Here is a 20,480-nt window from a genome sequence, read left to right as displayed (position 1 = left end):
CCTTTGTGCAACTTGCATGGACCAATCAGACAGTTTCAAGCCCCCCCTGCAACTTTCTGTGGTTGGTTTGAAAGTAAAGTCGGGAGGAGGAGGGATGGGGATAAGGGGGCTCTAGAAACAGATTCCCACCCCTTCCCAGTGTTTTGCTGGCCAATGGAATTGCAGAGCATTATCAACTTGGGAGAGTTGGAGTAACTTCAGTACAGCATGCATCCCCTGAATGAACCATACTGTAGTGTAGCCTCGCTCACAACGCCAAGATGTGCAGATATCTATTTATCTATCTATATATCAAATAGATTTCAAATGTTATTTGTCACGAAAAATAAGAGATAAGAAAGGAAGAAGGAAAACAGTGTCAGTACCACATTTACAGTGAGCAGGGATACTCGGGGAGCTGAGGTAGTAGATATGTACATGTAGGCAGGCATAGATGACGAAAAAGTGATTGGGAGCTGGATTAATAATATTAATAACAATAAACAATATAGCAGTGTAAACTGGGCTGAAAAGTGACTAGTAGCAGGAATATTTAAATACTATGGTAATATACTAATGGTAATATCAACATGTAATCAAGGTTAATAGTGACCAGTAGCAGGATAAACTGGACGATATTAATGGGGATGCAATCAATAATCAAACAATGAACCGCAGTGTAATGGCAGTAATACATCGAATTAATAATAATTTAGCAGCAGTGTAGGTGTGAGGGTGTGAGGGTGTGTGTGTGTGTGTGTGTGTGTGTGTGTGTGTGTGTGTGTGTGTGTGTGTGTGTGAGTAAAAGTGACAGTGAAAGTGTGTGTGTCAGAGTGGGTCGAGACCTGTGGATGGGCCTAGAGTCAGTGTGGATAGTCTGTGGGAGAGGGAGAGAAGTACTAGTTAGCCATGTAACAGTCTTATGGCCAGGGGATAGCAGCTGCTTAGGCCCTTACCAAAACAGATAGTGGTTTTGAAATTGCAGTAAAAGCGCAGTAACTGCAGTCGACTGTGATATTTTGGACGCAGTGATTGCACTGTAACTGCAGTTACACTGCAAAATGACTGCAGTAAAAACAATTGCGTTATATTGGACGCAGTATTTGCAGCATACTGCAGTTATTCTGCATTCTAACTACAGTTACACAACAGTGTATAACTGCAATCTTTTTTCGTAAGGGGGAGTCTGTTGGTCTGAGCCTTGATAAACCGGTACCGCCTGCTGGACAGAAGCATGGAGAAGAATCCATGTCTTGGTTGGCTGGGTCTTTCTCAGACACCGCCTGGCATGTACGTCCTGGATGGCTGGGAGCTCATCTCCAGTGATGTGCTGGGCCATCCTCACCACTCCATGTGGGGCAGTGGCGGTTGGTGACGTTTAAGAGGAGGGAGGGCGTTTTTATTTTTATGGACATGGCCTTATTTCTATTACAGCATATTGGATAACTGTCATTCATATTCCATTCACCCAGTTCAATGTAACATCGATAGATTTAGGCTGCTACATGATACTCATCTGGCAGTTCGACGGCTGAATCTGGATTTGGCGGATGCCAGGAGAACGCTACCTGCCACAATGCATAGTGTCAACAGTAAAGTTTGGTGGAGGAGGAATAATGGTCTGGGGTTGTTTTTCATGGTTCAGGCAGGGGAATCTTAACGCTACAGCATACATTGACATTCTAGACAATTCTGTGCTTCGTACTTTGAGGCAAAAGTTTGGGGAAGGTCCTTTCCAGTTTCAGCATGACAATGCCCCTGTGCACAAAGCGAGGTCCACACAGAAATGGTTTGTCAAGATCAGTGTGGAAGAACTTGACTGGCCTGCACATATCCCTGACCTCAACCCCATCGAACACCTTTGGGATGAATTGGAACGCTAACTGCGAGCCAGGCCTAATCGCCCAACATCAGTGCCTGACCTCACTAATGCTCTTGTGGCTGAATGGAAGCAAGTCCCCGCAGCAATGTTCCAACATCTAGTGGAAAGCCTTCCCAGAAGAGTGGAGGCTGTTATAGCAGCAAAGGGAGGACCAACTCCATATTAATGCCCATGAGGATGGTGCGCTGCGTCACTCGGGATCCCTGTCTGTCCGTCCGTCCGTCTGTCTATATCTATCTATCTATCTATCTATCTATCTATCTATCTATCTATCTATCTATCTATCTATCTATCTATCTATCTATCTATCTATCTATCTATCTATCTATCACTCTATCACTCTATCACTCTATCACTCTATCACTCTATCACTCTATCACTCTATCTATCTATCACTCTATCTATCTATCACTCTATCTATCTATCTATCACTCTATCTATCTATCACTCTATCTATCTATCACTCTATCTATCTATCACTCTATCTATCTATCACTCTATCTATCTATCTATCACTCTATCTATCTATCTATCTATCTATCTATCTATCTATCTATCTATCTATCTATCTATCTATCTATCTATCTATCTATCTATCTATCACTCTATCTATCTATCTATCACTCTATCTATCTATCTATCACTCTATCTATCTATCTATCTATCACTCTATCTATCTATCTATCTATCACTCTAACTATCTAATGCAAAAAAAAAAACTATAGACATAGCGACATCTTGTGGGTATTGTTGGACAATGCATTTGCAACACTTATAATTAAAGATTTCAATTCAAGGGGCTTTATTGGCATGGGAAACATGTTAACATTGCCAAAGCAAGTGAGGTAGATAATATACAAAAGTGAAATAAACAATAAATATGAACAGTTAACATTCCACTCACAGAAGTTCCAAAAGAATAAAGACATTACAAATGTCATATTATGTATATATGCAGTGTTGTAACGATGTAGAAATGGTTAAAGTACAAAAGGGAAAATAAATAAGCATAAATATGGGTTGTATTGACAATGGTGTTTGTTCCTGGCAACAGGTCACAAATCTTGCTACTGTGATGGGACTGTGGTATTTCATCCAGTCTCCAACGACTTGTACAAGGGAAGTTTATTCATATTTGGTTGAATAAATTGAGGCCCTGGACATGACTAGGCACTATTTTTGCTATGACTTAGTTATTAGTATTTAATGTAACACAGGATTGTATACTTTATTATGATGTAGCCGACCACATGTTAACTTATTTAAAAAAAGTTCCATGATGATTCAAGAAGAGCAATAAATGTTCAACAAAATCCTTCACTATGCATGAAAAAGCCTCATGATATAGTCCCTCATTGATAGTAAAATAGGATTCCCCCATCTTTTAATTTTATAAAAAGTATTGGTTGCTATGCCCTTTATGTGTACAATTCCTATTTGAACCCATTGGGTGAAACATCTTCTTATGGACCAATCATCACCTTTGAGACAGTTAGTGATAAAAGAAGAGCATTTTATTCGCGGGGGTTGATGTGAAGATCTTGAGTGAGATGTCCGCTGAAGGTCTTGCTCGTGACACTACTTTACAAAAGCGAGAAGAGCAACTGGCAAGCTCGAGATCAATAGTTCTATAGCTAGCCGCAATGTACTAGTGATTTCCCCTGTCATTGTATAAAGTCCGTTTGATTTAATTCATTTTATTTTTAAAGTTAGATTTTTAAATCGTGAACATTTCACCTGGGGAAATTTCCTACAGAAACGTTGTTTACAAGTTAATTTATGGAGGTAAGTAGCTAGCTAGCTAGCCCAGTTGGCTAGCTAAATTTAGTTAGACATAAATCGTGTGACTGAGGGAGACAAGAGACACAAAAGCTAACTTAGGACAAAAGTGAAACTGTCTGTTATTACTGTGTCATTCAGAATACGTTGTTGATTGAACTCATAAAAGTTGGATGTTTTGGGTTTAGCTAGCTTAGCTAGCTAGACACTTGCTGAGTATCCTTCTTTCAATCTTTGTACTGTTGCAAGCTAACATACACTTAATTATAATTTGACTTGGGCCGAGTTAGCCATGTGCAATACAATATGTTATTACCCTGTTAGCTGTATATCTAATAATAAAGATAGGTAGTCAATGAAACTGTATTGTTCTGTTGAATGTTTGTATGAATATCTTTTGTAATGTTTAGTTTAATAATGCAGTGAAAAATAGAATAAGTGCAAGTTCAAGAGGAGTGAGAATGGCGTTTGATCGATTCCAGAGTGCATCAGCCGGTTCAGACTCATTCTTTTCCACAAATAAGCATCAGGTGAGACATTCAAAAGAAATGTTTAACTTTTCTAGATTGCAGTTCATTACAATGTAGGCTATAGATGAGAAATAATTCAAATGGTATGTTTAGTAATGGTTTGTATTAAGTAGCTAGTGTTTTGTAAGTCTTAGGTATGAATTGTCTATTGTAGGCTAAACAGAATCAGAATGCTAATGTTACCTCTCATCTCTCACGAGTGACTGGCTGACGTTTTGACTAGGGTTCATGAATTTCCTTTTTTATTGTCTCACAGACCTGTGGAACTGAGGACAACGAAAGGCTCTTGCAGCCTTACGTCCCATTACCCGATTTCTCACTGCCAGAAGAACCTCCCATGTCCTACACACCCTGGTCTGCACAGGATGATCCATATCAACTCATTAATTGCACCCAGAACAATGTTAAAAGCAGGTACCTAAACTAACTACTTCTAATGCAACTCTCAGAATTGTATACTGACCTGGTCCATACTGTGTTCTGTCATACCAGTATTTAACATTGAAAGTCTGAAGAATGTATTGGGAAAAAGAAGACGAGTCTTAATTTATACTGAACAAAAATATAAACGCAACATGTAAAGTGTTGGTCCCATGTTTCATAAGCTGAAATAAAAGATCCCAGAAATGTTCCATATGCACAAAAAGCTTATCTCACTCAAATTTTGGCCTCAAATTTGTTTACGTCCCTTTTAGTGAGCATTTCTCCTTTGCCAGGAGAAACACAATGCCACAGGTGTCTCAAGTTTTGAGGGAGCATGCAATTAGCGTGCTGACTGCAGGAATGTCCACCCGAGCTGTTGCCAGATAATTTAATGTTAATTTCTGTACCATACGCTGTCTGTCGTTTTAGAGAATTTGGCAGTAACTCCAACTGGCCTCACAACCGCAGACCACGTGTATGGCGTCGTGTGGGCAAGTGGTTTGCTGATGTCAATGTTGTGAACAGAGTGCCCCATGGTGGCAGTGGTGGAAAAAGTACCCAATTGCCATACTTTAGTAAAAGTAAAGATACCTTAATAGAAAATCACTCAAGTAAAAGTGAAAGTCACCCAGTAAAATACTACTTGAGTAAAAGTCTAAAAGCATTTGGTTGTAAGTATACTTAAGTATCAAAGTATGAATATTTTCTAATTACTTATATTAAGCAAACTAGTAGGCACAATTTTCATGTTTTTTTATTTATTTACGGATAGCCAGAAGCACACTCCAACACTCAGACATCATTTACAAACAAAGTATTTGTGTTTAGTGAGTCCGTCAGATCATTGGTAGTAGGGATGACCAGGGATGTCCTCTTGATAAGTGTGAATTGGACCATGTTCTGTCCTGCTAAGCATTCAAAATGTAACAAGTACTTTTGGGTGTCAGGGAAAATGTATGGAGTAAAAAGTACAACATTTTCTTTAGAAATGTATTGAAGTAAAAGTAAAAGTAGTCAAAAATATTAACATTAAAGTACAGATACGCCCAAAAACGACTTAAGTAGTACTTTAAAGTATTTTTACTTAAGGACTTTACAACACTGGGTTATGGTATGGGCAGGCATAAGCTACAGACAACAAACACAATTGTATTTTATCAATGGCAATTTGAATGCAACGAGATACCGTGACGAGATCCATTTTCGTGCCATTCATTCACCGCCATCACCTCAGGTTTCAGCGTGATAATGCACGGCCCCATATTGCAAGGATCTGTACACAATTCCAGGAAGTTTAAAATGTCGCAGTTCTTCCATGGCCTGCATACTCACCAGACATGTCACCCATTGAGCATGTTTGGGATTCTCTGGATCGATGTGTATGACATTGTCTTCCAGTTCCTGCCAATATGCAGAAACTTCGCACAGCCACTGAAGAGTAATGGGACAACATTCCACAGGCCATAATCAACAGCCTGATCAACTCTATGCGAAGGAGATGTGTCGCGCTGTATGAGGCAAATGGTGGTCACACCATATACAGACTGGTTTTCTGATCCACTACCCTACTTTTTTATATGGGACAGTATCTGTGACCAACAGATGCATATCTGTATTCCCAGTCATGTGAAATCCATAGATTAGGGTCTAATTTTTTTAAGATCAGATATTTATTTAAATGGACTGATTTCCTTATATGAACTGTAGCTCAGTAAAACCTTTGAAATTGTTGCATGTTGTATTTTTGTTTATTATAATTAATTGTACTGAAATCATAGAGAACATTTCATAGGTGATTTGAAGACACAAGGTGTTCATGAACACACTGTCCATTTGAAATTCAGTTGAACTTCTAATAACCACTGGACTTTTTCATATACTGTATGTCCCACTCCATTTGAAATGTAAATGGTCTTCTGTTTTCATGTCTTTTTGAAATGCTTATGTTTTAAATCTCCAAGGAATCTCCCAGATGGAAATGACTGTGGAAGTGAAGCTGATCTCTATGGGCTGGTGTCAAATATCTTGGAAGAGGCTAATCAAATGGACAGTTACTATACTGAAGAGTAAGTTATTCATTAGGAGGGTATGTTTTGTCTTCAGTGATATGAGCTCATTTCATTGTATTGGGAGGCAAATTAATGGGAATTGAAAATCGAAACCGCAACGTTTGCTAGTAATGACTTTGAGACTTTCAATTGTGTTTAAAAAACTGTATTTAACCTTTAACTTCTCAACTCTCCTTTTAGGACATTATCCCAACTGAAATCTGTCTGGTCTCCCAAGTCAATGAGCGACGATTGCCAGCAGTACTTCCAGTCAGAGTCCAAAGTGCAGTCCAACTTTCTGCCGAACCATGTTTACCCTGAGTCTTTCAGTAAAGCACAAGGGCAGCCAATTAACAGAGGTTCCGAAGAGTTCTACCAGCGTTTCAACGGCTTTGATACCAGTGACCAGCAGTGGCTCCTCCCTTCCTGCAATGGAGACATGGACACTAGATACTCTCTACAGACCCAAGAGCTGCCGAAGCCGCCGGGGCTACCGCTGCCCAACGTGGGGAACGCCTACTGTTCAAACACGAGGCCGAGTAAACACGAGTACAACACAGCTGAGAAGGTTGGAGGGTTCTGTGGGTCTGGGAACGCTCTTTCTGACCACATGGATGCCTTTGCACCCTCCTTCTGCCCCCAGAGCAAGATAAACAGCCAGTGCTTTGACCACTACTATGAAGAGTTCCCAGGCCAGATCAGCGCCAAGCCCAGAAGGACCAAGCAGTACACCATGCAAGAGGTCAACAAGCTGGCCAGCAACATCCAGGCTCTGATGGTGGGTGAGCAGGACAACGCATGTGGTAGGGAGCCCCAGAACCGGCAGAGTGTGCAGATGCAGTATGACAACATCATGGCCGAACAGAGGAACTTCTCCAACACCAGGATGCCTGGGCAAAGCACTCAAGCCATGCAGTTTAAGAAGGAACTAGGAGGGGAGTATGGAGCCATGCAGAGGGAGACTGATGGCGGAATGAAGAGCAAACAGCCGCTACAGAGTGACTTTAATTCCAAAGACTTATCTGGATTTGGTCCACAACACGTTGAGTATTTCCAACAACCAAACTCATTCTCAGCGTCTTTCAATCCTACAATTTCTCACCAAAACAAGATGGCTGTCCAGAAAGGAAGCAATCCCCTCTCTACGGGCCTGAGTCTGAACCAGTACCATTATAGCCAGCAGAACCAGTTGCAGAACAAACTCAAGCAGCAGCATCAGCAGCCAAGGGGAAACTGTTTATCCTCTGGGCCGTCCAAGATGCTGTCCCACTCTGTGTCTGAGTTTGTACCTCAGCACTCCCACCAGATGCAGAGAGGACCACCACCGTGCATCCAGGACTACAGTCAGGGGGACGGGCCCAGCCTCCACAGCAGCAGGGAAGGACAGAACCAGGTCGGGATGGGCATGGGCGGGCTGAGGAGGGGAGCCAGCGACAGTGACTTTGAGATGCAGCTGGACAAGAGCAGGATGCACATGGCTGGGCTGGTGGCTGATGGCTGCTCCTCCACTCAGCACTTGGATGGGAAGACAAGGCTCCAGACCAGCACTCACATGACAGGAGACGGGGACAAGAAGCAGGGGCTCCTGCAGAACCCTTACCTCGACCTACTCGGCAGCATGTATGGCTCTCAGAGATTCGGCGTAGGAAACGGCACAGTCAACGCAGGAAAGAACCCAGCCTTTCTGCCTTGCATGTATCAGGCTGTGAATGACCCCAGACAGAACTCCTGCCACATGTCTCTGAACTCTGCCAGCTTCAACTCAAGATCCTCCTACCTCTACGGCGGTTCCATCCCCCCCATGGACCTGTGTGACCTGCTGCCAGACGGGGAATTTGCAGCTTTCAACCCTTACCTCAATGACATGATGGGCTCCAGCGGAGAGAACCCTTACCCAGGGATGATGGGAGGCCTCCGCTCCCCGAGGATAATGAGGAACCGGGGAGGACCCATGAGCCAGCTCCACTCCCACCTGGAGGAGTGCTATGAGCAGTGGAGAGTCCTGGAGAAGGAGAGGAAGAAGGTGAACAATACAAATAAGTGGTTCATTTAGTGGGAATATTTTTGTTTCTTGTGATCGTCTTGAAATCCTTATTATTTATCTGATTATGCTGCAATACAATACTTGGTAAGAATGACTCCCAAACTAGGATTAAAATGTATAGTTTGACTGGTTGGTGTTAAGTGTTTTTTTATATTATATGTTTTAGACAGAGGACGTCCTTACCATGAGTTATCCTGGAAAGCGGATTTCTGTGGTGACCAGCAGTGCACTCCCCAAAATCCCACCTAACCCTTCCAGAGTGGACCGTCTCATCGTGGACCAGATCCGAGAACAAGCCAAGGTGAGAGATATTCATTCTTCGGGGGGGGATTCTAAGCTGACATATGGAATTGTTTTAAGATGGTCATGCTACGGATCATTTAGCTATTTGATTTAGAATTTTAGGACCCCTTTATTTATCAAAATATATATTTTTAAAGTTTTGATAAAGTATTGAATTTGGCCTTTACTACTATAGAAACGCATTGAATAACATATTCATACAGTACATCCAGAAAGTATTCAGTTCCATTGACTTTTTCCACATTTTGTTACGTTACAGCCTTATTAAAATTGATTAGGGAAAAATGTCCCTCATCAATCTATACACAATACCCCATAACGACAAAGCGGAAACAGGTTTTTAGAAATGTTTGCAAATGTATAAAAAAAACTTGAATACCTTATTTACATAAGTATTCAGACCCTTGTGTCGAGGCACAGATCTGGGGAAGGGTACCGAAACAGAGAGATTCTTGATGAAAACTTGCTCCAGAGTGCTCAGAACCTCAGACTGGGGCGAACGTTCACCTTCCAACAGGACAACGACCCTAAGCACACAGCCAAGACAACGCAGGAGTGGCTTCTGGACAAGTCTCTTAATGTCCTTGAGTGGCACAGCCAGAGCCCGGACTTGAACCCGATCGAACATCTCTGGAAAGACTTGAAAATAGCTGTGTAGCGACACTCCCCATCCAACCTGACAGAGCTTGAGTGGATCTGCAGAGAAGAATGTGAGAAACTCCCCAAATACAGGTGTGCCAAGCTTGTTGCGTCATACCCAAGAAGACTCAAGGCTGTAATCGCTGCCAAAGGTGCTTCAACAAGGACTGAGTAAAGGGTTTGAATAATTATGTAAATGTTATATTTTAACTTTTTTATTTTTTTATAAATTTGCAAACATTTCTAAAAACCATTTAATGCTTTGTCATTATGGAGTATTGTGTAGATTGATGAGGGGGAAAAAAGCGATTTAATCCAGTTTAGAATAAGGCTTTAATTTAACAAAATGTGGAAAAAGTTAAGGGGTCTGAATAGTTCCCAAATGCACTGTAATTGGCAAAAAAGACACCAGGTTTTGAAGTGTTTGTCCTATATCTAGGAGATATAAGAAAGCTCAGGAAATATATATCTTTTTTTACACATATTCAACCCCTTTTTTGGGTAGGCACAAAACTACCTTCATATTTCCATCAATAAAAAAAAAAAACAGTACCAGTTACCTACAGACGAGTCCCGTGACACTTGGGGCCGCATTAGTTTGTAGGCCAAACGCAGATGTGGAAGTGCGACATCGGCAGATGTGGTGGAAAGAGACTCATCCAATGCAGATATCTCTAGGTTAAACTGACAGATTTTAATGGGGATTTTTTTAAATGATAGATTGATGCACCGGTGCGTGAATCGACTCTAGGAGGTTAAATGTCCACTTTGGAATTTTAGGATTGGATGATGGCTAATTCCATGAAAGTTGGCATGAGTGTTGATAGAAGAGTTGATTAAGACCAATACATGAATACCAGTTGCTGTAGGCTAGATGAACACCCATCAAATTCTGCAAGTGTTTCAAAATACATTTGAAGAAATATTGATGGAATTGATATCATAGGTGGTGAGCCTTCTGGGTAAAATGGAGCGTCTGCGTAGCTTCCCCCTCCATGCCAATATTTGTTCAGCGCTGGACAGACACCTCGAGGCTATTTACATTACCCAGGCCAGACGCAAGGAGGAATTTGTCAACACTTCAAACCGTCAGAGACAGGCCAGCGCACATTTCAAAGAGGACAGAGGTAACTCAACACGAAGTCATTAATGAGCCACAGCTCGTTCTAAACAACTGAATCCCCAAGCATTTGTCTGTGCTTGTCTTCCAATGTTGTTTTAGATTTATTCTGTAAATATGGCTGCCTTTTTTTTATTCTGTAGAGCCTTTTATATTTTATTTCCTTGAAAGAGCAAATAACAGAGCTTATCTTCTACATTTGCCCTTCCGTGTTAGGGATGAGCAGCATTTGTCAGCTCTGATGATGAGGCCTAAAAACTAGTGGTTGAAAAAATACCCAATTGTCATACTTGAGTAAAAGTAAAGACACCTTAATAGAAAATGACTCAAGTAAAAGTGAAAGTCACCCAGTAAAACACTACTTGAGTAAAAGTATTTGGTTTTAAATGTACTTAAGTATCAAAAGTAAAAGTATAAATCTCTTCAAATTCTTTATATTAAGCAAACCAGATGACACCATTTTATTTTTTTCTTCATAGATAGCCAGGGGCATGCTCCAACACTCAGACATCATTTAGAAACAAAGCTCTGTTTAGTGAGTCTGCCAGATCAGAGGCAGTAGGGATGACCAGGGATGTTCTCTTGATAAGTGAATTAGACAATTTTCCTGTCCTGCTAAGCATTAAAAATGTTACAAGTACTTTTGGGTGTCAGGGAAAATGTATGGAGTATTTTTTTTTTTAGGACTGTAGTGAAGTAAAAGTAGAAGTTGTCAAAAATATAAATAGTAAAGTACAGATACCCCAAAAAACTACTTCAGTAGTACTTTCAAGTATTTTTACTTAATTACTTTACACAACTGCTGTCTTGTTTTTTTGCCTGTATTCTTGCTAGATATCCTGCTGCTTGCTACAGCACTGAAGGATCTGTGTTTGACCACAAGGAAGTCCCGCACTGCCCTGTGGTGTGCCCTACAGATGACCCTACCCAAGTCCAACACGGACAAGCTGGATGAGCAGAGCACCTCTGAGGAGACCAGCCCTGGGAGAACACTTATCCAGTTCTAATGCCACTGAGCCACCCTATGGTTCACATGTGACACTCACTCACGTTCATGCTATAGATGTTGTTGAGAGCAAGACCAGTGAGGAGCATTAGGCCAGATGAAATTTTGATCACATTAGACAGAACAGAAGGAATTCTTGCATGTGGCCTCAGATTGAGCAAATAGAGGAAATTTATTTTTTGAGATTATCAGTCTTATTTAAAATGTATCTTTAAGCAGGTGGTTCAGAACAATGTAATGGGATAACCGGGGGTGCATTTATTTTAAATGGCAGTACAATTCTATTATGCTGTTGAATTGAGAATCCCCATAATCCCTTCAGCCCCAGTAAATCCCTGTTAACGAGCTTCTATTAGGAACATGAGAGAGAGCAGAGCCTGATCAGAAATGGTGGTGGTGATAACTGTAGGAGAATATACAGTATTACATTCATCAGTATTGTCACCTACCTGAGACCTAGGGTCCTTGCAATCATTGCAAGGAAAATTAGTTTAATTTACCTTAGTGGCCACAAATGTTAATACAATTTGTTTGATAGTTACTCTTGGGCTAGGGGAATTCATAATATGAAATGTGTTAAGGCATAATTTATCTTCAAAATAACAACATTTTGTGATTAGGGTCATCGAAAATAATGGGAATCTTGGAAAGCCCGAATATAATTTAAAGACACTATTTATAATTATTAAAACATGGCAGTCATTTGAATGTTTTCCTGATTGTTTTACTTATTTATTTGAATGTGATTTGACATTCAGTTCTCTAATATGCTTCTTAACAACCAATAATTGTGGACAAGTGATCATTGCCTCCTAAGTTGAGTAGATATGGCAATGGGAACCACTTTTCTGTAATATTCCATGTTAACATACCAATCAATCGTCAACTTGAAGCCTAGTGTTTCCTCAGTTTACCTGAAAAGCAACATACTCTAGTCAGTGTATTGCTTTTACTTACTCTCAGTAGGTTAGAAATTTGGACATGTCATGCATTGATGTTAATTAACTCTTATGTTATTCTTATTTTGAATTTAGTTCTCAATGTTAATCACGCTGAATTACAGCTCATTTCAAAAACATAACATCAGAATTAAGTTTGATGGACACATACTATCAATGACATAATACACTTGTAAGACAGGTGGCAAACGTGTTCAAACCCCTGTATTTTTAATGTTCCTGTTTGAAATTGTATGTTTCACGATAATTGTTTCTGTTTTATTACTTCAAAAAACAATAAAGCTCTTTAAAATGGCATTTATTTATTCAAAAAAATGTTACAAATAAACCCCATTGCCATTCTGCAAACATTGTATATGATATAATCGAGGTATACAGTATCAACCGCCACGTTGTTCTGATTCTCATACAAGAGAGTGCATAGACAGTACATGAAGACTGGGGTGCCAAACTGAATGTATTTAATATGACTGACATGAGTGTGAGCCTTGAGTGAATCCATCTCCAAAGAGGAAAAGCATTTGCAACACATTGGCACATACTAGCAGTGCCTCAATCTGAGTGAGTTAAGATCCCATAGGGCACTTCCCCTTTTACTATAATATCCCCTATAGTAATTTCAGAACATTTGAATGCCATTTAAAAAACATTTATCTTGGAAAATTATTACTTAAACTGGGCAAACATTTTTAGAGCGAAGGATTGCATGCTACATCTATTGAATGACTATTCTTTTTCAGACAGTCTCCCTATTATTAGAGGCATATTGAAATTGAGGCAGGGACAGCAATGATACAGAAACATCGGCCTCTTTAGTTTCAACATGGTAGGATGACAGATACAAGCAAGAGCTTGTGGAGGTTGATCATAGCAAGTAGAGATAGACTATTAATGTTGGCTTTTCATAGAGTCACTGATTTACTTTATTAATCACAGTTGAGAAGAAAGAACACATTGTAGATAGATGGACTGTTTCCCAGCTTTAGATAAAGCTTGACTGAAATCTATAACGGTAATTGGTTAAAACAATGTCCAGACGAGTTCTTGTTACAACGTCATGTTACAATCGTAAGGGATAGGTAAAAATAGATGTTGATTTCAGTTTTTTGTCCAGTATCAAAACATTTAATGTGACAATGTCCCAAAGTGTCATTAGTTTTTCTCATCTTTTGCGTTCTCCTTTCTGTGTGCGTTTCTTCTCCTTGTCCTTCCTGTCCTGCCTGGCTAGTTTATCCTTCTCACGCTGCATCTTGTCCGTCTCTTTCTTCTTATGCGAATCTTCCTTAGCCTGGTCCCTCTGCTGCTTCTTCCTGCTCAGAACCTCCTCCACATTGGTGTTCTTAAACAGGGCTGAGGCAACCAGTAAAGGAGTTTCACAGCAAAACCAGCGCCCCTATTCATAAAGCGTCTCATAGTAGGAGTGCTGATCTAGGATCAGGTTTCCCCTATACATTTAATCAAGATTTAACAGGCAACACTGATCCTGGATCAGCTCTCTTATTCCAAGGCACTTTACAAATACAGAACAAAATGTACTATTACCTGGGTTAAGAAGTTGACGGTACCATAAGTGTTCTTTTAAAAATATAGTACTGGTTAAATATTACTTAATGCAGTAAACAATACATTTGCATTCCATTTTAGTCATTTAGCAGACACGTATCCAGAGAGACCCAGTTAGTGCATTCATCTTAAGATAGCTAGGTGGGACAACCACATATCACAGTAGGTACATTTTTCCTCAATAAGAGTTATAGGAGGAGCAATAAAAGGCATAGACAGGATACATTTATCACCACTGGGGGGAAAAGCCTGCTCCTCTTCTTCAGCTTCAGTGTTGATGTCAAGGAAACTTGAAAAATAGTGCTACTCACTGCAGTCACATAAAACTGAACATTTTGGGAGACACTGCTTTCTTTATACATTACAGAAATAAACACTTAAGACCTTTAGAGCTGTATAGGTTTAACAAGGAGCAAAGCATAACTGTAGGAGCACACAATAGTTGCAATATATTGAGCCAAGGATATTCCTCGTCATCTGTGATATTGGCATATTGAGCCAGGACTGCTTCTTTCGCTTCTTTCCTCTTCCTGGACTCCTGAGATACTTCCTTCTGTTTCACCACAATCTGTGCCTGCTTCTCTATCAGATTGGCAATGGCCAGTACCTCAGCTAAAGACAGAGAGAGAGAGGAAATGCAACAGATAATTCATACAACGGCTGCTCCAGCTATTAGCTCATGTCTGAAAGTACAGCTAGAATAATGTTCTGTCTTAAGTTTCTAGCTTTTGATTGATGTTCATACCATCCTCCTTGTTTTTGGTTGCCGACCGGGCACAGCTCTCAGCCCACTGACTAATGATCTCTTTGCAGACATCTTCAAGTTTCTCATCCTCCTGTGCATGGAAGACAGTGGAGTACGGAGATGCATTTAGTTAGTGAATTTGAACATCACTACTTTGAGACAAGTATGGTTAGATGCAGCCCAATATGGCAACTTTAGTATGGACGAGTGGGTGTGTTGAAAGGAGTGGGTGTATGGAAAGTGAATCAGCTAATTGGGCAGATTTGTTGCCACTCAAGACCATTTTGCGTTGCTGATCGGGCTGCACGACGAGTCGAGAAGCCGGCGAATGTTGGTGTTGTGTTGACCAGACTGCCAATCTAAAATGCTTCCGACTGGGCAGCTGTATCACGGTTGTGTGGCCGGTGGTAGCTAACAAGGCCATTCCCCCCACTGATTTTATTTCAAGTAGAATAGCAGCCTATACAAAAAATAGCATTTATTTGAAAATGTTTAGGTCCATTATAATTTATACATAATGTCTAGTTTTAGACATTCAAGAGTGGCCAGGAGTGTTTAACCCAAAGTAAATATATTTTTTACTCAAACCTCCCGCCAGGCTAGATTGAATGGGCTCCAAGGCCGAATTGGGACAAATGGTCTAGCCCAGTGGTTCCCAAACTATGGGGGGGCGCGAGGGGTCGGCAGTCTGGCGTTCAACATACTCTTGAAAGTTGTAATAGTAGATTGTACAAGGTGCAATTTTGAAATTGGGTAGTACATCATCAGTTTTCCTCGTTATGTCAGTCATTACATACATTAGACAGATATTTATCACTTGTCAGAAATGTCCAGATCAACTAGCCCAGTGGTTCCCAAACGTTTTATAGTCCCGTCCCCTTCAAACATTCACCTTCCAGCTGCGTACCCCCTCTAGCACCAGGGTCAGCACACTCTCAAATGTTTTTTTGCCATCATTGTAAGCCGGCCCCACACACACACACACACACACACACACACACACACACACACACACACACACACACACACACACACACACACACACACACACACACACACACACACAAAAAACATAATAATGAGGGTGACTTTGCCACAACCCGGCTAGTGGGAAGTGACAAAGAACTCTTATTGGACCAGGGCACAAATAATAATATAATAAATAATTTTGCCATCTTACATACACTACCGTTCAAAGGTTTGGGGTCACTTAAGAAATGTCCTTGTTTTTGAAAGAAAAGCAAATTTTTTTGCCCATTAAAATAACATCAAATTGATCAGAAATAGTGTAGACATTGTTAATGTTGTAAATGACTATTGTAGCTGGAAACGGCAGATGTTTTATGGAATATCTACATAGGCGTACAGAGGCCCATTATCAGCAACCATCACTCCTGTGTTCCAATGGCACATTGTGTTAGCTAATCCAAGTTGATCATTTTAAAAGGCTAATTGACCATTAGAAACCCTTTTGCAATTATGTTAGCACAGCTGTAAACTGTTGTCCTGATTAAAGAAGCAATAAAACTGGCCTTCTTTAGACTAGTTGAGTATCTGGAGCATCAGCATTTGTGGGTTCGAATACAGGCTCAAAATGTCCAGAAACAAAGAACTTTCTTCTGAAACTCATCAGTCTATTCTTGTTCTGAGAAATGAAGGCTATTCCATGCAAGAAATTGCCAAGAAACTGAAGATCTCATATAACGCTGTGTATTACTCCCTTCACAGAACAGCGCCAACTGGCCCTAACCAGAAAAGAAAGAGGAGTGGGAGGTCCCGGTGCACAACTGAAAAAGAGGACAAGTACATTAGTGTCTATTTTGAGAAACAGACGCCTCACAAGTCCTCAACTGGCAGCTTCATTAAATAGTCCCCGCTAAACGCCAGTCTCAACGTCAACAGTGAAGAGGTGACTCCGGGATGCTGGCCTTCTAGGCAGAGTTCCTCTGTCCAGTGTCTGTGTTCTTTTGACCATCTTAAATATTTTATTAGCCAGTCTGAGATATGGCTTTTTCTTTACAACTCCGCCTATAAGGCCAGCAACCCGGAGTCGCCTCTTCACTGTTGACGTTGAGACTGTTGATGTTGAGACATTTCTCAAACGTTCAACCTTCCAAATTCTCAACAAGAGGGGTGAACAGTTGTGTCATGAACAGTGTTTGTGCCCATAGACATAGATGTGGCGCTCACGCGCTTTTTTCCCAATGCTGAAAGAGGGCCACTACTTTTCTTTCGACACTCCCACATTGAGCTGCAGCGACCCCCTTCTCTGAGAGCAAGTGGGAAGGACGTAGTGTCAGTGAATCGTCAGTTAGTATAATGTGCTATGTCAGGTGTTGCCAACTTTTGAAGCAGCCTACTGAGCATGTAGGCTTTCTCCAACCCTGATCTAACAAACTTGATTCAACTGAACCTGACGAGCAGCTGATCAGTGAAAACAACTAAATCCTGCAAACGGGTCGGTACCTAGTAGCTCTCGAGAATTGGCCACACTGCTGTATGTCATGAACCATCTGTTTGTCTGGAGAGTTTCACCTAAGTCTCAACATGGGCTAGCCGGCTAATAATAGAAAGGGTCTGGATAACTTCAGGTTTGATTCGCCTAACCCCCATCTCCAAATATGGCTAATGGTAGATTGGCACATGTCGCCAACGTTGTTACCAGTTAGTTATATGGGAACAGATCGATTGTAGTCACTCAGTTGTTAGTTAGCGTAGTTAACACCCACTTGTAACCATTGAGCACGTTAGCCAGCTATTGACCAACTTAGCGCGGCGCAAGCATGGCATGTCTGCCCGCTATATTTACCAAAAACGCAGATAGAATTCCTAGCAGTGCGTCCTCCTTCTCTTCGTCACTCTCCTCCTCTTGAAGTATTCCTAAAATATAAGCTCCATACACCTCCTGGTCCACTTCTAAGGAGTCTAGTCGATCATTCAGCCACTTCTCAAACTCCCCGGCATCTGCCATGGACGCCGCCATCTTGGCCGTTCGGGGTCTTCCACACCCTACAACTATCCGCGTGTATCGCCTGCAAGATAAAACTTTAGCAGAATATGGCTGCTGCCTGGTACATTGTTTTAGTGATTGCCAGTAAATAATTAATAATTTACATTATTGCATTTAAGGAGGGGTAATTCATCCACTACGTAATCAATTTGAAATGTTATTCATTTGTTCATAGACGTTAGAATTCTTTAAACATCTTCATGTGAGATTATGTGACCAATTGATACATTTAAATTATATCCGTGAATCAATCGGACGTAGTTAACACACCCCTATAATAAAATGTTTATGAGATGTATCATGGTATTCTATGAGATTTGAGAGTCCCCCGCCCTGACTCAGGTGACGTTGAAACATGTGATTCTCTACTTTTCACCACTGGGTGGGAGTATAGGACATAGTCTGACTTTTTAGTCAAGTATAATTTTCTCCAGTTTTACAGCCTAAACAAGTTCATATTTTCAAAAAATAATCTCTTATCTGACATACTTGACCATCTCACATGCTTGACCAACACCTGGATATGCTGAAATATTGTTGTGCATTTAAATGTATCTCTGACTCTGGACAATGTTTCCTGATCACTAGTTTCTGCTCCCAGTCACACTAACTAGTACTGTTCTCTGTTGATACTGGGACAAGTAACGCCTCCCAGCTGTAAATACATTAAGGAGGGTTTCCGAGGGGATGGTCTCACCCTGCATCCAGAGAGTCCTCACTGTGTTTGGGGTATCAGTTAACCCCTTATCTTCCCTCCCTCCCTCCCTGCTTCTCTGTAATGGTTTCACACGTCGCTGGTCTTGTAATAATGAAGTGTGAGGCTTCTGTGCTGCCATGGGGAAGCTGCCATGTACAACTGCACCCTTTATTTTCATCCTCTGCATCCATCTCCTCATGGCCTTACACGTGGTCTGCCACTGCGAGGACGATCAGCTGTCCGTCTTGTCTCCCTGTAGCTCTGTCTTAGGCGTCTCACAGTACGGACATTGCAATTTATTGCCCTGGCCACATCGGCAGTCCTCATGCCTCCTTGCAGCATGCCTAAGGCACATTCACACAGATGAGCAGGGACCCTGGGCATCTTTCTTTGGTGTTTTTCAGAGTCAGTAGAAAGGCCTCTTTAGTGTCCTAAGTTTTCATAACTGACCTTAATTGCCTACTGTCTAAAAACGACCATTCCACAGGTGCATGTTCATTAATTGTTTATGGTTTATTGAACAAGCATGGGAAACAGTGTTTAAACCTTTTACAATGAAGATCTGTGAAGTTATTTGGATTTTTACGAATGATCTTTGACAGGGTCCTGAAAAAGGGACGTTTATTTTTTTGCTGAGTTTACACTTGTGGTTGTTTGTGTGCTATAACTGAAGACAAGGTCAAGAGAGATTGAGACGCTATGGAACAGTGTGTATGTTTGAGAGAGAAGGAGACATGACAACGTGGCTGGCATGACAACAGACTGGCACTGTCTCAGTCTCATCTGAGCCAGAGAGGCCCAGAGTCGGCCCATTGCGCTCTCCACAGTTCCACGTAGCTTAAGGACGTCTGTCCTATTTTTTCGAGGGGTTGTGGATGGATGCGAAGTGACGAGTGCCGCGAGCCGCCGAGTGGGTGGGCATCCACATGCTTGGCTCCACAGGCAACCTCCCTCCACAGAGACCCCACTCACGCACGAACACCGACATGCATGCACACGGAGGCAAGCATAGACACACATATGCACTCATGCGAGCACACACTTTCCTATCTTCACCCCCCCCCCCCCCCCCAATGCCACCGGCCTAAAATGGCCCTATTGTCACTATTTGCAATGTCCTCCCTGTTAACATCTTCTCTGCCCCGGTGTCAATGTGACAGCACAATCCAGCCCCTACTACAGTATTTATCATTTTGGTACAATTTTCTTAAGTATGTGTTGATTTTTAAAAACTCTTCGAACAATACACCAATCTGGTAACACTTGATATGCAGCCAGTCTTACATTCAAAACCTTTCATTGTGCATTCATTTTGTTTGGAGACATTTTTCACCACACAGCCATTGATCCAAAATCTAAGTTTACTGCAAAATAAAAATAATGAGTACTTTGGTTTAATCATCAAAACACAATTTAGTTATCTTAACAGCCAGTTAATCCAATAGTAATTTTTTAAAATTGTTATTTGAATGTAGTATGCTACAGTACTGTAAATTACAGTACATTATGCTGTTTTCACATTAGGCAATACACTTGCGCTACCGATTAAAATTGACTGAACATCAGATTCCCATAATTTCTATCCCATGTGTGATCAAAGGTGTGATCATCAAAGACATATTTCACAATGTAGTCAAATGAAATAAATTAAATAATCATGTTTAGCAGGTACTATTTTGCATGAAGACTGTCTTGAGCACTTGGCCCTAGGTTCTCATCGAAATCGCAGTAAATATCCTTATTATTCCCACAC

The 20,480-nt window shown here is 41.1% G+C and overlaps 2 protein-coding genes across 2 annotated transcripts; one reads left to right on the top strand and one right to left on the bottom strand.

Moving 5' to 3' along the window:
* The first annotated feature begins 4,052 nt into the window (after nucleotides 1–4,052).
* LOC129832963 (meiosis-specific coiled-coil domain-containing protein MEIOC-like) lies at nucleotides 4,053–12,847 on the top strand. Its single transcript, XM_055897124.1, has 7 exons — nucleotides 4,053–4,170; nucleotides 4,427–4,584; nucleotides 6,555–6,659; nucleotides 6,843–8,664; nucleotides 8,852–8,986; nucleotides 10,574–10,754; nucleotides 11,582–12,847. Exons 1-7 carry the CDS (start codon nucleotides 4,102–4,104, stop codon nucleotides 11,752–11,754), a joined length of 2,643 nt encoding a protein of 880 aa, XP_055753099.1. The 5' UTR covers nucleotides 4,053–4,101; the 3' UTR covers nucleotides 11,755–12,847.
* A 148-nt stretch (nucleotides 12,848–12,995) lies between these two features.
* On the bottom strand, nucleotides 12,996–18,050 carry LOC129832961 (coiled-coil domain-containing protein 43-like). The gene is made up of 5 exons (XM_055897122.1): nucleotides 17,830–18,050; nucleotides 15,021–15,111; nucleotides 14,743–14,887; nucleotides 14,500–14,546; nucleotides 12,996–14,062 (listed from the first exon to the last, which is right to left on the bottom strand). Exons 1-5 carry the CDS (start codon nucleotides 18,001–18,003, stop codon nucleotides 13,875–13,877), a joined length of 645 nt encoding a protein of 214 aa, XP_055753097.1. The 5' UTR covers nucleotides 18,004–18,050; the 3' UTR covers nucleotides 12,996–13,874.
* Nucleotides 18,051–20,480: the final 2,430 nt, after the last annotated feature.

Source organism: Salvelinus fontinalis, chromosome 34 (assembly GCF_029448725.1).
Source record: "Salvelinus fontinalis isolate EN_2023a chromosome 34, ASM2944872v1, whole genome shotgun sequence".
NCBI classification, from domain to species: domain Eukaryota; kingdom Metazoa; phylum Chordata; class Actinopteri; order Salmoniformes; family Salmonidae; genus Salvelinus; species Salvelinus fontinalis.
The sequence above is the reverse complement of the archived record's forward strand: the minus strand, read 5'-3'. Positions and strand labels throughout refer to the sequence as shown.